This window comes from Pseudorasbora parva, chromosome 23 (genome assembly GCF_024679245.1).
Source record: "Pseudorasbora parva isolate DD20220531a chromosome 23, ASM2467924v1, whole genome shotgun sequence".
In the NCBI taxonomy this organism is placed as follows: domain Eukaryota; kingdom Metazoa; phylum Chordata; class Actinopteri; order Cypriniformes; family Gobionidae; genus Pseudorasbora; species Pseudorasbora parva.
Window position 1 is genome coordinate 9,360,570 of NC_090194.1, and position 19,490 is coordinate 9,380,059.

Genomic DNA, 19,490 nt, shown 5'->3' on the forward strand with positions numbered 1-19,490 from the left:
TTCTAAGTGGGTCTGCTCATTGGAGTAAATAGGTTTAAGATTGTGCAGCGTTTCTCTTAAAGGGGTGGTTGATTTTGTATGATTTTACTTCTTTAACTTTAGTTCTTGTGTAATGTTGCTGGTTGACCATAAAAACATCTACAAAGTTACAACGTAAATGCACAAAGTTCAATGCAAAGAGAGATACTTTCTTTTAAAGAAATCGCTTTATAAGTGCAAAAGGCTGGTAGGGAGGAAATTTTACATCAATCCTGCCTTAAAGGACAAGCAACAAAGGGGGTAAAGCCATGTTGGGCTTCTTTAGAGAAGAGGAAGAGTTGTAGTAGTAGAGCATATTTAGGAGTCTGCTCAAGCTGTCACATCCGTCACAACAATGTTATAATCATAATTAAACTAAACTATACCTAACTGTTCTATCTTCATGCAGCATATATTGTCTGGCTCTGTAGGCATGTTACAACAGTTCCCACATGAGCGATTTATAGATAATCATGAAGGAATCTGCTAATCAATGACTTGCTACATCAGCAACATAAATTCATCCAATAAGCATTCAGAAATAACCTGTCGCATTCTACATTGTCACTTGTTCCTGAGTTTCTCCATCATTGTCCAATTTGCATTTAAAGGGACACACACAAAACAGTGCTTTAAAGTGACACATTTAACATGCTATAAAAATGACCTGTTGGGTATTTTAAGCTTAAATTTAACATATATGCTCTGGGGACATCATACGCTTATTTTACATATTGTAAAAAGGGTCATTATAGGACCCCCCCCCTCTAAAGTCTACATTAATTCATTTTATTTTCTTAAAATTCAGCATGTTTTTTGCAAGGAAAATAATGTTTGTCTTCAATCTGGTTGCAAAAGAGCAATCTGACAATGTCAGTCTTTAAATACTAAATAACAAACTTTTATGACTCATTGATGTCCCCTCTATACACTACCAGTTAAAAGTTTGGACACACTTTTTCATTCTCTTTGATAGGAAAGTATGTCCAAACTTTTGACTGGTAGTGTTTCTTTTCATCCACCTTTTTTTATGCATTAAAAAATGCTTAATGGTGCCAAGAATTAAAAAAAAAAAAATACAAAAAAATAAACAATTCATTAAAAATGTGTACTCAAATGAGTCAAATAATAATTTTATCTGGTAAGAAAAGATGTGCATAAAGTAGGATGGAAACACATTTACAGAATAAAACACAAAAAAGAGCCAATTGCAGCAAATTCTGTTTTTATTATAAATATTGCATGAATTTCCCAGGAACACATCGAACGGAAACATTTTGCTTTATTCATAAATGTTTTATGCGATATTTCAGTTTTGTGCATAAGTTGAATTGGCAACTTTGGATTGAAACATAGCTAATGTTATAGGGATATTTCACCCCCAAAAAATGTATTATATTGTAAGTTATATATATTGGGGGTGGGGGGGGGTGGTTACCATTGACCTCCATTGTTTGGACAAAAAAGGAAAATATAGGGTGTGTCTGAGTGAGCTGTTTTAAACATTTTTTTTGCATTTTAATATTCTGCAGAAACATTTTCAGCTGTAATTGCATCACACGCTTAACATTGCTAATATAACGGCATCTTAATGTTGTGCCCATGTACGATTTAATCCACAGTTTAACGCTCAGGTTAGGAAAACAAGTGACACGGCAGCACCACGTAATCCATGTGATCTTCTCCAAACTCAGATCTATCAATGAGAGTTAAACTTTTCACCTCATCCTCATATTTGGCTTGCATTACATGCGAGCAGAGTTTCAGCTAGCCCGTCTGTGTGGTTAACTAAGCATGCCCAGCGGGGAAAGATGAGCACAGTTAATTCGGGATCATAGCACTAGCACACTTCAACAGCACTGAGGCACTGCAACTAAACATCAAACATGTTATTTAAACCTCTCTCGAAAAAGTGCAGCGATCTGAAAAACTGAGTATCACTTTGGGCTCCTCTCATATATGAAATGTGATTTTAAAAAGCAAACTCTCTGAAGTCTCACAACTTCCGGAGCATGTCATATTTCTGTCCCTTCTGCACACAATCCTCCGTCTCTAGGGAAACGGCGGCTCAAAACAGCCACTGAGACACAGGAGGAATATCTCCACATCCTAATGGGCCAATGTACTGTCAGATTGTATGGCCTAAGGCCAGTGTTGAGCGTAGCATGGTGCTTGTCTTCTCAAGGCGATCCTGAAAGGCTCTAACAAAGCCTGCTCTTTGAATGACACCCAAATCCCACTGTGACACCCCATCACTACAGCCAATGGTGCAGTAAATTCCCCTGCCAGCGTGACTCAACCCTAGCAACGTATCAGCCACAACACCTGCTGTCTTCCCTGGCCGCTGGATCCGCCGTCTCGGGCACGTGTGTTTGAGGTCAGGAGTCTGTGCGTCTAGAGCATGTGCACTTTGATGAATAGTGCGTGTAACGACATTACCTCTCGGTTGTTTGGCAGGCGTGTTCCGCAGGGGAGATGTTCGCAGCGTCAGGCTGCTCTGGAGCAATCTGCGAAACCCGCCACTTAATGCATACGGAATACAAATCACCATTAAGCCATGCTAAGTGCTAGTTCAGCAATGCTAACATAATTTACCGCAACAATAATAGCTGCAATCTCCATTGCCCCGTGGGAAATTGATTTAATATAAACTATTAGCTGGTCATTTTGAAAGAGATGTGTTGGCTCGGCTTCAGAGCGCAAGGTCACACTTTGTAACAGAATATTACCCGTCTGTGTTTTGTAACAGTTATGATACTGCCTGTGATGCTATCAGAAACTCATTGGCAACTATATATATATATATATATATATATATATACACACACACTGAAAAAAAAGGTGTGTTGGATTTACATGATTTATTCATGTATATCGGTTCATCAACATCATGGAATGAAGTAATTTTTAAGTAACCCAACTGAGTTGTTTAAAAATGATTTTAATATGGCTTCCTAACAACATGGTGTGCACATGAAGGCTTGAGACCCTGCCTCTTTAATCAAATCACAAGCTTTTGTTTTTTGTATATTTTTGTGGTCACTTGACTGATTTATAAGGCTGCACTAGGTAGCTTTCATTCTGTTAGCTAGCAAAAGCACATAATGAACATGTCAAGTGCTATGTAAAAAATGCTCTTTAATGACACGTGCTGTCTCAGTCCACAGCCTAAGCAATCGCTCCGCTCTTCTCCACTATGGCAACCCAGTAAAATTTAAATGATTCTAATTATTCCAACATAATTAAACATTAAACACTATTAAACAATATAATCAATAATCAATATAATATAATCAATATATAATATCTCTAATTTTGCCCCCAAAACACATAAAATAACACTTAAGTTCAACAATTTTACTCTTTTCGTCAAGTCCCATGCAAAGCATGCTGGGAACTACAGTTTCAGCAAAAATCATGTTCGAGTACTTGATTGGTTCATTTTAACCCCAAATAATGTAATCTAGTAGATTGCACATTTAAGAGAATTACATTAATCGAAAGCAAATAAATCACGTTTAGAAGAGAAACACAATTTTGTTTATTTGCTAGGCTTTTTTCTAGACAATTGATTTGGTTGGAATAAGTACATTTTAAACAATGCTGTCAAAATATGACTTTTTGGCTGTACGATAAAAATGCACGATTTCTATGATTATCTGCAAATTTACCTGTTATGCCAAATTTAAAAAAAAAACATTAAAAAAAAAACATTTCACAACTTCAGTTTTATTGCAAAATTCATTTGGACATGCTGTTAACATACACATTCCGAGGTTTAACTACATAAGTCATTTCCATTTCTCTCGTGAAATATGTTTATGGACACTGAGTGGCTTTCCTGAGGTTTTTTCATGTTTATTTCATGCTATAACTAGTAATAAAACGAGCAAGATGATCAGTCGACGCTGCCGCTTGAACAGATACATGACTATAACAATGTTATGCCACATTAAGGAACATCAAAATGGCATCTATTGTTTGGATTTCCTCATAACATTAACATAATTTGAAATCTGATACCTTTCTTCTTTTCAAAATAATGCATTCATAATTATAAATGCATATTTTCTGTACAAAGCAGAAATTTGTATAATTAAAAAAAAATGTCCACCAAAAAAGTACCCATCAAATTTAGGAACTCAATTTAAAAAAAAAAAAAAAAAGTTATACTGTAAGAAGCCATAAGTTTTGGTTTGTTTTAATGACTATGTGGTCTACACTTTTGACTGGTAGTGTTCATTGTCAATATAGATTGTATAGAGGCATTATGAAGCAAAATCAATGTATCCCCTTCCTGTTGTTTTAAGCAAACCCCATAATGTTGATCACTAACATGTTGTGTATAGTCTATCATCCAGACATTAAAGAAAAGAGAAAAAGATTGGAAGGCAGAATGACAGACCAAAAGAGAGAGGAATAAGAGAGAAAGAGAGAGAGCGTATGAAAGCAAAAATCAAGAAGGGGCAATACTTGTATTTTGTTGTCTGGACTGGCAGCCTCATAAAAACACAGTGGCTCTGAAGCCTGGTGCTTTTCCCTGTGGAGGGGCTGCTGAGATGTCAGTTAGAGTTACTGAGATGTGACGGCCTTGGGAAGAGTCCCGTCAGATGAGATTTAGAAGCTGGGCTGACCAGGGAGAGCCGGGAAGGTTAGTGTAGTGAATTTATTTTGAGACAGGGCACTGGGAGACATGGAAACAATGGATGGGAGGGGGGAGGGGTACTTATGCTTCTTCTGCTCACTTATACACCGATCAGGCATAACATTATGCATAACACTGACAGGTGAAGTGAATAGCACTGATTATCTCTTCATCACGGCTCCTGTTAGTGGGTGGGATATATTAGGCAGCAAGTGAACATTTTGTCCTTAAAGTTGATGTGTTAGGAGCAGTAAAAATGGGCAAGCGTAAGAATTTGAGTGAGTTTGACAAAAGCTAAATTGTGATGGCTAGACGACTGGGTCAGAGCATCTCCAAAAGTGCAGCTCTTGTGGGGTGTTCCCGGTCTGCAGTGGTCAGATCTATCAAAAGTGGTCCAAGGAAGGAACAGCGGTGAACCGGCGACAGGGTCATGGGTGGCCAAGGCTCATTGGTGCATGTCAGGAGTGAAGGCTGGCTTGTGTGGTCCGTCCAATCAATGTATTAATATAAATTGTATTCATATAAAATGTTGAGTAACAAATTAAAATCTCTACAGTATGGATCTCAAATAATGAATACAAACTTTGAGTTAATTTAAGGAAATTAAATGCGAGTTTGTCAAGTTAAAGGAATATGAAAATGTTCGCAGTGTTGTAGAGAACATGTTTTTAAGTCTGCCAGGATGGTTGGATCTTACCCTGCAAAAGCCATCTATAATATTAAAATAAAGGATTCATTGCATAATGTTTTATTGTATTGGCCATAGCAGATCATTTCTTATTATAACAATTTACCATAATTGACAGGTCAGGTAGTTGACAGTGCTAAGTAAAGATTCTTGCAGTCAGAGGTTTTTTGTATCAGAAACATGTCACTCAGACAGCCCAGAAAATATATGAGATCAAATGTTAAAGAGGCTTTCTCCTCTATTTGACTTCCCATTTCCTTCTGACCGTGTCAGTGCTGTACTAAATCTTGCACGGTACAGAATAGATGTCCTCTGAAAGAGACTTGATACAGTGAGATGTAATGAAAGAGCTCATTAGTGATTCTGAGGGTGGTACTTATTTATCAATCATGCTCTGATTTATTGTATAATTAAACATGATAATTAGATGGTTGTTCAATCACTGCTGAATGGATGGCACTATTTTTCTAACGAACATCATTTGTTAATGAGGGGAAAGAATGGGTGTAACTTTATGATAACGGGTTGTCAGACTCCACATAGACTCTGATCATTTCCTCTGTCATTATCACACTCAGACTAAATTCCTCCACATTTCTGCCATGTGCATCCAAATTGGAATATAATATGATTATCAGTGCTGTGTTTCATTTTTTTCCGAGATAAAAAGGAATGACACTTTCACACCAATAAACAGTCATTTTTACGTTACTAACCCGCAATGAAAAGAAATCAAGCATAGGTCATCTGACAATGTGACAATTGTTTGTAAAGTGCCTTTCTTAGCTTCTCATCAGTTCTAGGGAGGAGTGAAGGACCATTTCTTCACTTCAGTTGGCTTTCTCTTCGGCAACCCTGTCTGTTTGAACTGTGCAGTCTTTGAGGAGAGGTTTTGAAGAGGAAAAACTGGCTTGTTTGGTGTCTTCGTTATGCTGTGAGAGTTTATTATCAATTATAAGAGACATTCTTCAACTTGTCTTATTTTATTCTGGCTCTAATGACCTTCCCCAGCAATTTGAGGAGACGCGTCATTAATTAATGGCTTTGGTGCAACAAAATTAGTACTTTAGAGACTCGACAGGAAACTTCATCAAAGTGTGAAATCCACCGGAGAGCAATCTGACACCATTTCCCCGCCAGCTTGGGAAGATCTGTGTCTTAATCAAAGGGCATCTGTGTTTTCTCCCTTTCTTTCTTTTTGAGATCTTTGGTCAAACCTTTTGTGTGTTAGTGTGATCATGTGTGTATAAGAGGCTTTTTGAAGATCAGAACTGCTTCATGAATATTACAAGATCAACCGTGTCAATAAATGAAACAGATGTCTCCCTTGAGAGATCATAGATGCGTGTCTATCCTGTGCCAATATGGCATCGCTTGTGAGCGTAAACATGTCATGTCGAATGCTGTCAGTCTGGGTGTGCCAAAGCATGCATATATTTTGATAAATAAGCATCATCATAGATTCAAGCTCGTTTTTGTGTATTGATTTGCTGAGCTTGGCTGTAGCATTAAAATGCAGTTTAACATGTGACCACTTGACCTTCTGCCTTGTTGTTTTGAAGGAAGTTTGACTGAAGTTTCACTTCACTGAAGGTAGAAGTGAATAACACTGATAATCTCTTCACCACGGCACCTTTTAGTAGGTGTGATCTATTAGGCAGCAAGTGAACATTTTGTCCTCAAAGTTGATATTTTTTGTGTTTGTTGCCTATGGGGCTGCATAGCCACAGACCAGTCAGGGTGCCCATGCTGACCCCTGTCCACCACTGAAAGCACCAACATTGGGCATGTGAGCATCACAACTGGACCACACAGCAGTGAAAGAAGGGAGCCTAGTCTGATGAATCATGTTTTCTTTTACTTCACGTGGATGGCCGAGTGCGTGTGCATCGCTTTCTTAGGGAACACATGGCACCAGGATGCACTATTGGAAAAAGGCAAGCTGGCGGAGGTAGTAAGATGTTTTGGGCAATGTTCTGCTGGAAAACATTGGATCTTGCCATCCGTGTGGATTGACAAGTAACACTTATCTTAGCATTGATCTCAATCCAGTCGAGTTTCTGTGGGATGTGCTGAACAAACAAGTCCGATCCATGGAGACCACAACATTTGCATTTTACAGGACTTAAAGGATCTGCTGCTAAAATCTTGGACCCAGATATCACAACACACCTTCAGGTATTGGGTCTTTATACATGAAAATATATGAGCTGCCTTTAAATTTAGTATGGGGCCATACAAGGCTGATTATATTTGGGGGTCCATTGCATTTTAAAGAATGACATTTCTTGTTTCAGAGCTTTAGTCCGAAACACTCTACAATGGGAACAGAATGTTTGTTTGGCATTTCCAGAATTGACAGAAGTTACTGCCATTTTCCTGAAGTTCTTAGTTCTGTTCAGCAGTCGGATTCAGGCTTTGAGATCAGGCTTAGGGCCAAAAAATAAGCAGCATAAGCTTCCAGATATTTGTGGAGTGAACAATGGTCATCTGACCATGTGTACAATTCAGAGTCTGTTCCATATGTATGTGTATGCCCAGCAAAGCCTTCGTTCCACTGAATACTTGTGATGCATTAGATTCAGTAGAGAGAGCATCTACGCCTCAACTCATGTAGAGCCAAATATCAGAGATGCTACGGTTTGAATTCTGAAGTGTTAGGGTGTGCATCTTTGAAAGTGTGTGCATTTTGGGTTTGTTCCAGGGGCGTTTTTTGAGCTGTGCCACCTCCAAAAAAAAAAAAAAAAAATTGTGAAAAGAGACAATTTGGCAGTACAATAATAAAACTAAACATGTATAGTGAAATTAGAGATTGTAACCAGCATTTTTTTTTCTCAAAAAACTATCCAAAAGCACCATCAGTTAATATAAGTCTTGCTCGATTTAATTCTGATTAATTTCTGATAATGCTGTAAATGCTACACAGTCTCGCTCCAAGTCGTCACATATCGATGCTTCGTCAGGACCCCTCGGCATCACTTTTAAATGCACAGGATACCCCTTTAAGGTTATTTTCTGACTGGCAGGGAAGTCCTTTGATTTCAGTTGACGCAATTGGTCACAAGACATACAAGAGCCAATGCAATTTGGTTCTTCAGGTGGCTTTTTTTAAATGTGTCTCCATCAGCCGATCTTTGGCTGATGGAGACACTGATCACTTTTGGGGATTTTCTTCACACAAATCAATCATTTGGCCTCGGAACACTTATCATAATATTTGTACTTTTTGAATAAATTGTTCTGACTGCACTGAAAATAGCTGTGCAGTTAAAGGGACAGATTTACTAAACAGGCAAATGAGTGAAATTCCACAAAGTGCAAATGGGAGTGGAAAGTTCCGTGCATGATGTACTGACTTGCAAATTAAAGAATGCAGATGCACCCGGATCCCATAATGGTTTCCATAATGACCAATGCAATCTACCAGTTAGTGTCTGGTTTAAGACATGCTTTTTTGGGGTTGTGGCGCAAACATCAGTAAATTGACAAGCGCAACCCTTAGTAAATCACATTGCGTGATTCATTTAAATACTCTTCTCCCATAAATCTGAAAGGGAAACTTATACAAATGCATATGCAATAGATTTAGCTGCAAAAATAACTAGTAAATCTGGCCCATGAGGTCCATCTTGGGAGTTTGATATTGAGTACACATAAAGATCGTAATTAATTATCCCTATTCAAGCCTGAAAATTAACCTGTATTTTTGGCCCTTTTCTGTTTCATAATCCACCACACACCACTGCCATGTTTGGTTACATTTTTTACAATGCCCTTCGTTTGAGGAAGACGACAGGAAGGCATTAAAACACTATGTACCACAAGTTATTTTTTCATTCCTGTATAAGCTTGCCTCTCTTCCTGTAATGAACCTCATTATGTTCAATTACCTCAGAGATGCTGCTGTCCAGAGGGTGCTTCACTCAAACCTCTGGGGGAGACGCATATGAAAACACACGGTCAAAACACAACATTTCATTATAGCTGAGAGGCCTCGCTGATGTGTGGAGGTGGATTTGTTGGATGCATGTTTGGAAACCTGGAGTGTGCCTGCATGCTTCCACTTTACACTTCCTTTAAAGTTCCTTTAACGTTGTAATTGGTGTGTATGGCTCGATCTGGCTGAGAGCTTTAACCTGCTGTGAATTAAATTCATCTCTGTAAAGCCTCTATATAGACAATCATTGACAGACGTTTTTCTGTCAATTTCTGTAACTAAAATTTGTGATACTACTGTTTTGAAATTAGCTTTTCCTGTAACACTGTTTATAAGAAGTGTAACACTGTACTACTGACAGATTTTAAACCACATAAACTCACTGAATGATAAAGTAAAAGCCCAAACCAAGAACAACCACGCACCATATCCCCCCTCCACCAAACTTTACACTTAGCACAGTGCAGTCAGGCAAGTACCGTTCTCCTGGCAAACGCCAAATCCAGACTTGTCCATCGAATTGCCAGATAGAGAAGCTTGATTTGGTCGCAATAGTTATAGCAATATAGTGTATTTGGTTAAAAAAATATATTTATTTTTGTCTGCTGATTTACAGTAGGTATGCTGTTTTAAATGTGCAAAAATAAAGGTATATAAAGGATATTGCCCCTTAAATCCTAAAGAATGTATAGTGCATCACTTTTAGCAGTAGCATGTGTTGTTTAAAGAGAACCTTGACTGTAGTTAAACTGCTTTAAATTCAGCTTTAAAGTATCTTCCCTAACACTGATGTATTTAATTTAAAGTTTTTAGGTGGCAAGGCTAACGGCTAAGGCATTGACCAACTTTTTTATTAAGAGAGCTTTGAAAGGTCACGCTGATGATTGACCATAAGAATGTGTTCTTTCTATTCTCCTGGGGAAAAAGATCCATAAAGCTCATCCACGAATATTCTGGCAGGTTGTTACAGAGCGCCAATGAGGCTCAAAATGTCTGAGTGAGTTTTATGGAAAGCAGAAGGTTAGAACTAGTGACCTTGTCTCTGTTGATTAAACTGTGCCGACACATGGCAAATATCTTATGATCTACCAGACTTTTTCCTGCTGTAGTCATTATCATTAAACAAAGCATGTTAAAGATGCTTCGGGGAATTATGGCCCGTCTCTGACGTTAGCCTTTGACTTTTGCATTAGCACATTCACCTTTTCATCGGGTCTGTGTGATGGTGGAATCTAAAAGGTGTAATGAGTGAAACCATATCCTAAGGCCTCTTTTGCACAGAGGTCTCACTCATAATAAGTTTGAACTTTACTTTTATTCATACTCGACTGTAGACTGGGTAAACCCAGCCTGATCTGCCGGCGATTTTATTTTGCCCGGCAACTCAGTCTGGAAACCTGTACATTCATTTCTACTGCTTCTGTTACACTTTTGTGGGAACCAGTCACAGACTGGCTTATCAACCTGGCACACTATAGACAGGTATAACGCAATGACAGATAGAGAAATGTCGCTTGGGTATTGCCTGTTGATCACGCCTCTTGTGGTCTGATTGGTTGAAGGACTATCCAATTGCATACAAAGTCTTTCAAATAATACTCGTTGATCACACTTCTTTGTGCAGTAGAAAATCCAGAGCAGCCCCAGACCAATGTTCAATCTTAAATTTAGCTTGGTCTGGTGATAGCCAGACAAACTCGACTGGGTAAAGAACCTCCAAATGTTATAAATACAGAGTTTGTAAATGAGGATTAGAGAGCTCAATCATGTGTTTCAAATCAATCAACGCTCATTCTGAGCACTATTGAAGTAATGTTGGATTTGAATCTTAAATGATCCATATTCCATTTGCCCTCTGACTGAAGCCATCACAAAATATTTTACCTTGTAGCAATAGAAATGATCTTCATATTCAGCACAATATATTAAGATAATCATAGAATTATTTTATTTACTTAATTAAATTACTTTATTTACTTTATTTACCTTTTTTCATGTCTTCCATATGGGTCAGTGTTCAGGCATTAAAACTTTCAGGGTTAGAGTTAATGTCACAGAGAATCCGACGCTCAAATGCTAATGAAGGTGTCATAATTAATGGTGCTCTCTTAATTGTTTGTTCCCGCAGCGCTGAGAGATAACCGGATTGAGCTGGTCCGAGCCACGTCGCAGGAGCTGACGATCAGCATCAGCGAAGTCACGCTGGGAGACGAGGGGCTGTACACCTGCTCCCTCTTCACCATGCCTGTCAAAACAGCCAAGGCTTTTCTCAGCGTCCTGGGTAAGACATCATTTAACATACCGTGTGTGTGGGATTACATCCTAATGCAGCCAGAGTGTCGAGTTATTTACAATGCCTTCCACGAATATTGGCACTCTTGGTAAATATGAGCAAAGGTGGCTGTGAAAATAAATTTGCATTGTTTATCCTTTTGAGCTTTCATTCAAAAATGCACAAAATTCTAACTTTTCATGGAAGTAAAACAATTGAAAGTGGGGGGAATCTCATTATGAAATTAAACATTTTCTCTAGTTTACATTGGCACCCAATTATTGCAATGTCCTTTTCCCAAGAAAAACTGCTGAGTCTTTTTCTATAATTCCTGATGAGTTTGAGGAACAATTGAGATCAGAGACCATTCCTTCAGAATCTCTCCAGGTCCTTCAGATTCACAGCTCCATGTTGGAGCTTCTCCTCTATAGTTCACTCCACTCATTTTCTATAGGGTTCAGGTCAGGGAATGGGATGGTCATGGCAGAAGCTTCATTTTGTGCAACACAAAACAAATTTGTGTCGATTTTTATCTTCTGATCACTCTCGCGTCAATTCTCACCTAAGCTGACGTATATGATAAACATCCGGTTAGATGTCACCCTTCCGCCAAAACTCAAGTCTCTTGTGAATGTGCGTTATTATAGTTTATAAAGTTACAAAGATATTAGATACATAGATATTTTTCTTACATGATGACCGAATGCTGAATATAATACTTTAAAATATATTAAAGCAGAAAACGTTTAAAACTGTAATATAATTTTACAATATTACCGTTTTTACAGAATTTTTAATCAAATAAAGCAGCCTTTATTTGCAGCATAAGAGACTTAAGAAGAGGCATAAGAACAGTATGCGTGTACATGGATGTCTTTTTTAGAGGACAGAAACATTGCTGTATTGTTACTAAACGTGTGCAACTCGTCTAAACTGGGTTACGATGAGATCTTAAAGGAGCCGCACTGAACCATTAACAAGTCGAAAGAAAATGACAAAATTTGTAGTTTCCAGAAAGCCTCAGTGGGGGCGTTTCAAATCTAACTTTGGCCTGGATCAGGATTTAATTAAATGGATTCACCCGGTCGCCTTCAACAAAGACACAGATGATCACAGAACAGTGTTGAGAAATGACACAGAAAGAAGTTTAATTAGTTTCCTCTATCAACTTTTACTACTTTTGTCAATCAAAAAGTCAACCAGACTTTGAATCAAGTCCCAAACATACCAGAGTTAATGTCAGCAGTGACAGTCCACAAACAGTGCTTAATGCCATATTTCTGCATTAATTAGGAGCCCAATTAGCCAGTCTCGTTTTAATTAGTTGGCATACAACATTAAAATCATTACAGTTGTACACTCTGTCAACAAGCCCGCATTACAATAATGTTTTGCTCATTGTGAATACATGAATGGATACAATTCATTAGAAATTAATTTCCATATTGTAATTAATATCTAGGAGAAATATGCAGCAATATAAACTCTGCCTTCTTATTATTTCAGCATTTTGTTACATGGTTGTTATATTTGATAACATTGTTGTTATGGGTATTATGTCTGTCACATTTAAAATGGAGATTTTGGGATGTAATTTTCACAAATAGGCTACACCATGTTCCTGAATCAACATCCTTTGATGATAGAAGGCTCCACGAGGATTTATTGGCTTTTGGGTTAGAAGATAAGTTGTATGACTAACAAAAGCTTATGATTCTTAGATGTTTTGTTCAATGTGATAATCTTCACAAATGAACAATTATTATAAAAAATTATAAAAAAGAAGTAAAAAGTTAAATGTTTGGCTATGAACTAATATAATGAGTGTTTACATGACTTCACTGTCACCCTCGCTAAGCTTCTGACAACTCTTTCATTCTTTATTTCAAAACATTTTCCCTGAAAGTTTGAGTTAGAATAGTTTGCAATGAGGCCGTGAAAGCGAACTAGTGTGTAAATGAGTTTACCTGTTCGATGTGATGGTGTTTCATTTCCCAATGAACCATTTAGTTCTATTTAGGCAGTACTTAAGTACGGTTAAAGTCGAAGCTTTAAAAAAAAAAAAGCACAACAGGGCATTTCTGATGTATTTTGTGTCGTAGAATAAAATGTGAAAATATCTTGAGATCGTGTTAACCACAGACCTTATTTCAATCATTTAGCCAAAAACCCTTTCAAAAAACCTATTGACTTCGGGACAATGGAACTGGAAGTGCTAAAAAGCTTGAGAAACTTGTTTTGTCCTACAAAAATACATCATCCATGCAGCACTCTATTACTGAAAACGCAGCAGCCCAGCGTACTTTACTGGGACTAGACTAAACGTCGATTAATCCATCGTTTGATGAATTACAGCTTCCACGATCAATCGAAAATCTGCCCAAACGTTGAAATATGACACACCAAAGTGGCACAAGTGAATTTGACCGTAAGTGGGTTTGTATTAAACATTTGTGGTTTAAATATCAAGAAATGAATCTGTCAGAAAAGAAAAGACAGCTTGGCATCTTCAGGTTTCTATTAAAAAACAGCACGGCGCAAAGCAGAGGTTACAGGCCACGCTGCTTCGGAATGACTGAGGTATTTACTCTGTTGCTTTTTAATGCATAGTACATTGTGGTTGTTTTTGCTTTGATTTATTTCTTAGGAATGTGATTAAGGCCTCTTACTCAGGGGAGCAATAAGGCCTGTGAACTGAATGCCAAACGTCTGATCTCATCTTCAATCAAGGCCAACCCAATATCTAATTTTCCTGACTAATGTTCCCTATTGATTTTTCTTTGTCTCAGCCTGCTACCTCAGAGAGGAAGCTCTTGACACTTGTAATGTATTTGTGGGCCACAGAATTTCCTGTGTGCTTGAAAATTCATGAGATTGAAATGCTGATTGCTTTTGTATGTGGAAGCAAACGTTCAGATTGACTGGCTTCTCTTTCAGGTGATGGTGTAAGAATACGTCATGACCATTGACCATGACCATGCTTTCAAACATGTCGTGTAAATCTTTTGTATAAGTAGGGCTTTCATGTGTATATAAGACAAAAATTAAATAATACTGGAGATTGAATACAACACCCATACTGTGCGAATGGGCCTTACGTCTACTTTCTAACAGATTGACGGCTCAATTGCAAAATGAATTGCTGTGGATTGTAGGCCAACAACAGACAGTCATTTGTCAATACACTTATCTAATGTTTAAGTATTCACTGCCATTCAAAATTGTGTGGTCAGTGGAGTCTTTGAATTTAAATTAATACTTTTATTAACCAAATGTGCATTTAATTGTTTAAACTTTCACTTTGCTACAAAAAAATGCTTGTTTCACTTTCTATTGATCAAGGCTCCTAAAAAGAATGTATCAAAAATATTCCACAAAAACTATCAAACATTGATCATAAGAAGAAATATTTCTTGATCACCAAATCATCATATTAGAATGAAGGATCATGATCCTTTCTTTTTTTAAGGATCAAGTGGCGCTGAAGACCGGAATTATGGCTGATTTAATTAGCCATCAAAGGAATAAATTATTCTTTTAAAATATATGAAAAATAGAAAATAGTTTTTACATTGTCATAATATTTCACACTAAAAACTTACCAACCCCAGAATTTTATAACAGTATATGTGACTAAATGCATTTTAATTTGATTAATTATTCTACTAAATTCTAATTCAAATTTTAAATTGATTGAAAATACTATTTATAAGCCCTGTTTTATAGAAGATACACTAGTACTGCTTTTAACTCTTTCTCCACCTGCGTTTTTTTTATTTTTTATTTTTAGTTTGTAGCCACTTCCAGCTTTTTTGTTTATTGTTACAAAAAATGTAATGGTCCCCCAAAATGTGGTTGTATGAATATCTGAACATGGAGTAAAAACACTTCAAAGTAAATGCACTTCAATGTGGGAAAGTTTCATTAAACTTTTAATTTCATTAACTTTTTTAAAAAAGACTAAAAATGTGCATAAGCAATGCTTTTATCACAATGTTTTGATCCAGAGATCAAACACGGAAAAGCACAAAATTCCGTCAGTGGCGGGGAAAGAGTTAAATTCTGCATTAATATTATCAAATAACCACTGACAAAAAAGGGTCTAAATTTAAATTAACCTCAGTGAACGACGAAAAAAAAAATCCCCAGGCAAAATAAAAGGACTGGAGTAGTTCATAGAAGATGATAAATAAAATATCTCCAATCTTTTTTCCATTAAATTCACACTTACCTACTGTTAATATATTGAACTCTGTTTAAGTGCTTTTTTCTTTCTCTCTCTCACTTTTGTCTCTCCATACTTAGGCGTGCCTAAGAAACCAGAGATTAATGGATTCACCAAGCCTGCAAAGGAGGGCGATCAGATCACTCTGACCTGTGTGACCTCTGGCAGCAAACCTGCGGCTGATGTCCGATGGTTCAGAAATGAGAAGGAGGTCAAAGGTAAGGAATATTGGTGAAATATGATCAAACTCATATAAACATATTAAAACAAATCACAATGAAGATTTACGGCATTTGAGGGCATATTTCAAGCTCAGTATGGGCTTAAGTTCAGTGACATATGTAGCTAACGACTCATGTAGCATCTAATCCACAAATCCATCGCCATTTAAAGAATGTCCCACGTCAGTCAATCGGACGGGAAGAAGACAGGATGAAAGCATGCATATGAAAAAAAGTAGAAACTCTCTCTGCCATGCGTACGATGCAGATGGCATTGAGTGCCTTTGTCGTGACTTGTGCGTTTTCTGCACTTCTAAAAATACAGCGGTTCTAATTAGCATCGAGGCAACGTTTCCCACGCTGACTGATTATTGTGTCTCTGGTGGACGGAACCTTGGGGAGAGGCCTTTACAGTGAGGAAGAAGTGAGCCCCAGAGGATAAAGCATGGCTCAACAGTTTTAATGTCTTTAGAATGACACTGTTTTTGCAGGGATTAACTTGTTTATTTGTAAATTGCTTTATTTTAGGATTCAATTCTCGCTGTTAAAGGGTTAGTTCACCCAAAAATTAATGTCATTATTAATGTCAATTTCTGTCATTAATTACTCACCCTGATGTCGTTCCAAACCCGTTAGATCTTCGGAACACAAATGAAGATATTTCTGATGAAATCTGAGAGCTTTCGGACCCCTCCATAGGCAGCAATTTAATGAAAACTTTCAAGGCCCAGAAAGGTAGTAAAAACATGGTCCAAGTGACTCCTGTGGTTCAACCTTAATGTTATGAAGCGACGAGAATACTTTTTGTGCTCAAAAAACAAACAAAAATAACTTTATTCAACAATTTCTTGTGTCAGTCTTCTATACAGTTTACATTGGCTTCCCTGATCAGGATCAGCCAGTTGTTAGCCGGTGTGTTTGCGTAGCTCTGACGTAACTCTGAAGCGCTTCACTGTATCAACAGTGTTGGAGACGGGCACAGACGTGAAGAGATTATTGAAGAAAGTCGTTATTTTTGTTTGTTTGTTTTTGCAAACAAAAAATATTCTTGATTTTTTTATAAAATTAAGGTTGAACCACTGGAGTCACAATTGAATGATTTTAACCTAACTTTCTGGTCTTGAAAGTGTTCATTAAATTGCTGTCTATGGAGGGGTCGTAGGGCTCTGATTTCATCAGAAATATCTTGACTTGTGTTACGAAGATGAACGGAGTTCTTATGGCTTAGGAAAGGTAAGTAATTAATGATAGAATTGTTATTTTTGAGTGACCTAACCGTTTAAGTAGTTGCTCATTAGCATGCCTATAACTAGCATATTGGCTGTTTATTAGCACATATTGATGCCTTATTCTGCATCACCATATTCTGCATCCCATAATCCTACCCAATACCTAAAATTAAATGCTACAACAAACTTGTAGCAGTAAATTAGGAGTTTATTGATGCAAAAGCCGTACTTATCTTAATAGTGTATGTGTGTGTTCCCTATGCTAAAGTGTTAACCAAAATTTCAAGAGATGGGATGTCTTTAACCACTGCACTCATGCAACCTTTTCCTCATGTTTTTAAACGCAAAACGCTCCTAATTCAGTTTTTTCTTCTTACTCTATTAAAATGTTCTGTACAATAAATGCAGACCAGAGCTTTTCAGGCTTCAAAATGGATGTAAAATCCATACGAAGTCAAATGATACCTTTGCGAAGAGACAGATTGAAATTTTCCCCTCTAGTGAGCTGTTCATTTCTGCAACCAAATCGAGTCAAGGAATGAACAAATCATTCAACTAATTCACACAAAAAAATGACACAAGATTTGCTACTATCATTAATGAACCAAGGAAAGCATTGGAAAATAGTACACTAGTTGTCAACATGCTTTTATGAACTTTTACATACTTTGTTTGTTCTTGTTTGTATGGTTATTTTGGAGTCTGATATAGTCCCAGTTGTCATTGACTTTTATTACTTAAGAAGTGGCTAAATATTATTTTAAATCGCCTTTTGTGTTCCACGGAAGGGAAACCGTGATATGGATTTGGAACATGAGGACATTTTTATTTTTGGGGTGAACTTTTCCTTTAATCAAAAGAAAGAAATAAGAGGACTACCTAAAGCCTGAGCGAGAAAGTTTAGCCTCTTATCAGTGCCTAGTCAAGGGTTTTTATAATTTTAACTTCGAACTGAGATCCTGATTAGCCTCCTTATCAGATATTACATCTGCGGTCAGTCCCTCTGGTCATTTGATAAACAGACAGGATTTGTGGGCAGGGGAGGATTTTCAGAGCTTATTTCATTTCATTAAGGGATCAGTGATGTTTCAGATGAGAACGGTAGGAAAGTAAGCTGCTTTGTTTGAGATTTCTTTAAGAAACTGATACCTGATCTCCTTACGCGTGACTCGCTGAAGTCCCAGATTAATGATACGATCTTCATATTCATGAACAATCATGGCGTTTGGGCTAGGTTGGATACATTCTTTAATTAACACTGATTATTTAAAGCATCAAAACAACAGATTTGTATAAAGTATACGTTTATTAACCTTGATAGATGTGAAAATCTATAATTTTTTGCTGTTAAGAGTTCATCTCTTCACATTACTTCAAAATTAGATGTTTTCTTTTAATTAACTGTGAATGTATTTGATTAATTCAGCTACATTTTCCTCTAGCCGAGAGGTCAGAGATTAATATGACCATTAACACTGAAATTTTCGCTCTTTCTCTGACTCCGGGACCCCGTGTTTTGTCATGCAGGTGCAAATTATCATATGCGAATGTGTGAAAAAGACATTTCATCCATCAAAAATGCAAGAATGGCATAACACAAATTTGCGAGCAGGTGCTTTGAACGAGCAAGTGGCATATGGTAAATATATATTTAGATAATTCAGCATGTAGCCTGTACCGTGAACTCAGGAAGGGGTTTGCAAAGGTGTCTTTGAGTCTCGTCAGTCCACAGTCTCATAAAGCGTCAAGATTATAGGCTCTCAGTTGATTGCAAAGTGTCAGTCTCAGATATTTTCATCATGGATGTGTGTTGTGATGGATGGATCCAATAAGACAATAACACGTTTCAAGGATGCAAGAAAAAGAGTAGACCCCAGAGAGATGAAACACACATAATATATAAACTACTGGATGTTCAACTTGTAATTAAGACTATATATATATATATATATATATATATATATATATATATATATATATATATATATATATATATATATATATATATATATATATATATATATATATATATATATATATATAATTTATTTTACTATGTTAAATGTTTAAAATATTATTGAAAATGTATTTATTATACATAATACAAAAAGCGTCATGTCATTGACCAATTTGTAACTAAATTAAATGAACACACTGAAACCCTACATATAATAAAATAGTTAATACTGAGCACAAAAGAAATAACGGAGTGATTCGGTGATGAGTCACTCCAGCTCAGTTTGTTTTATGTGGTT

General features: G+C 36.9%; 1 protein-coding gene across 7 annotated transcripts in view; it reads left to right on the top strand.

Moving 5' to 3' along the window:
- cadm2a (cell adhesion molecule 2a) overlaps positions 1-19,490 on the top strand; it is a 604,121-nt gene that overhangs the window by 541,213 nt on the left and 43,418 nt on the right. For all 7 annotated transcript variants that reach the window (XM_067434027.1, XM_067434028.1, XM_067434029.1 and 4 more), the window contains 2 exons: positions 11,417-11,569; positions 15,866-16,003. In XM_067434027.1, coding sequence (XP_067290128.1) covers positions 11,417-11,569; positions 15,866-16,003 — 291 coding nt within the window. The remainder of the gene's footprint in view (positions 1-11,416; positions 11,570-15,865; positions 16,004-19,490) is intronic.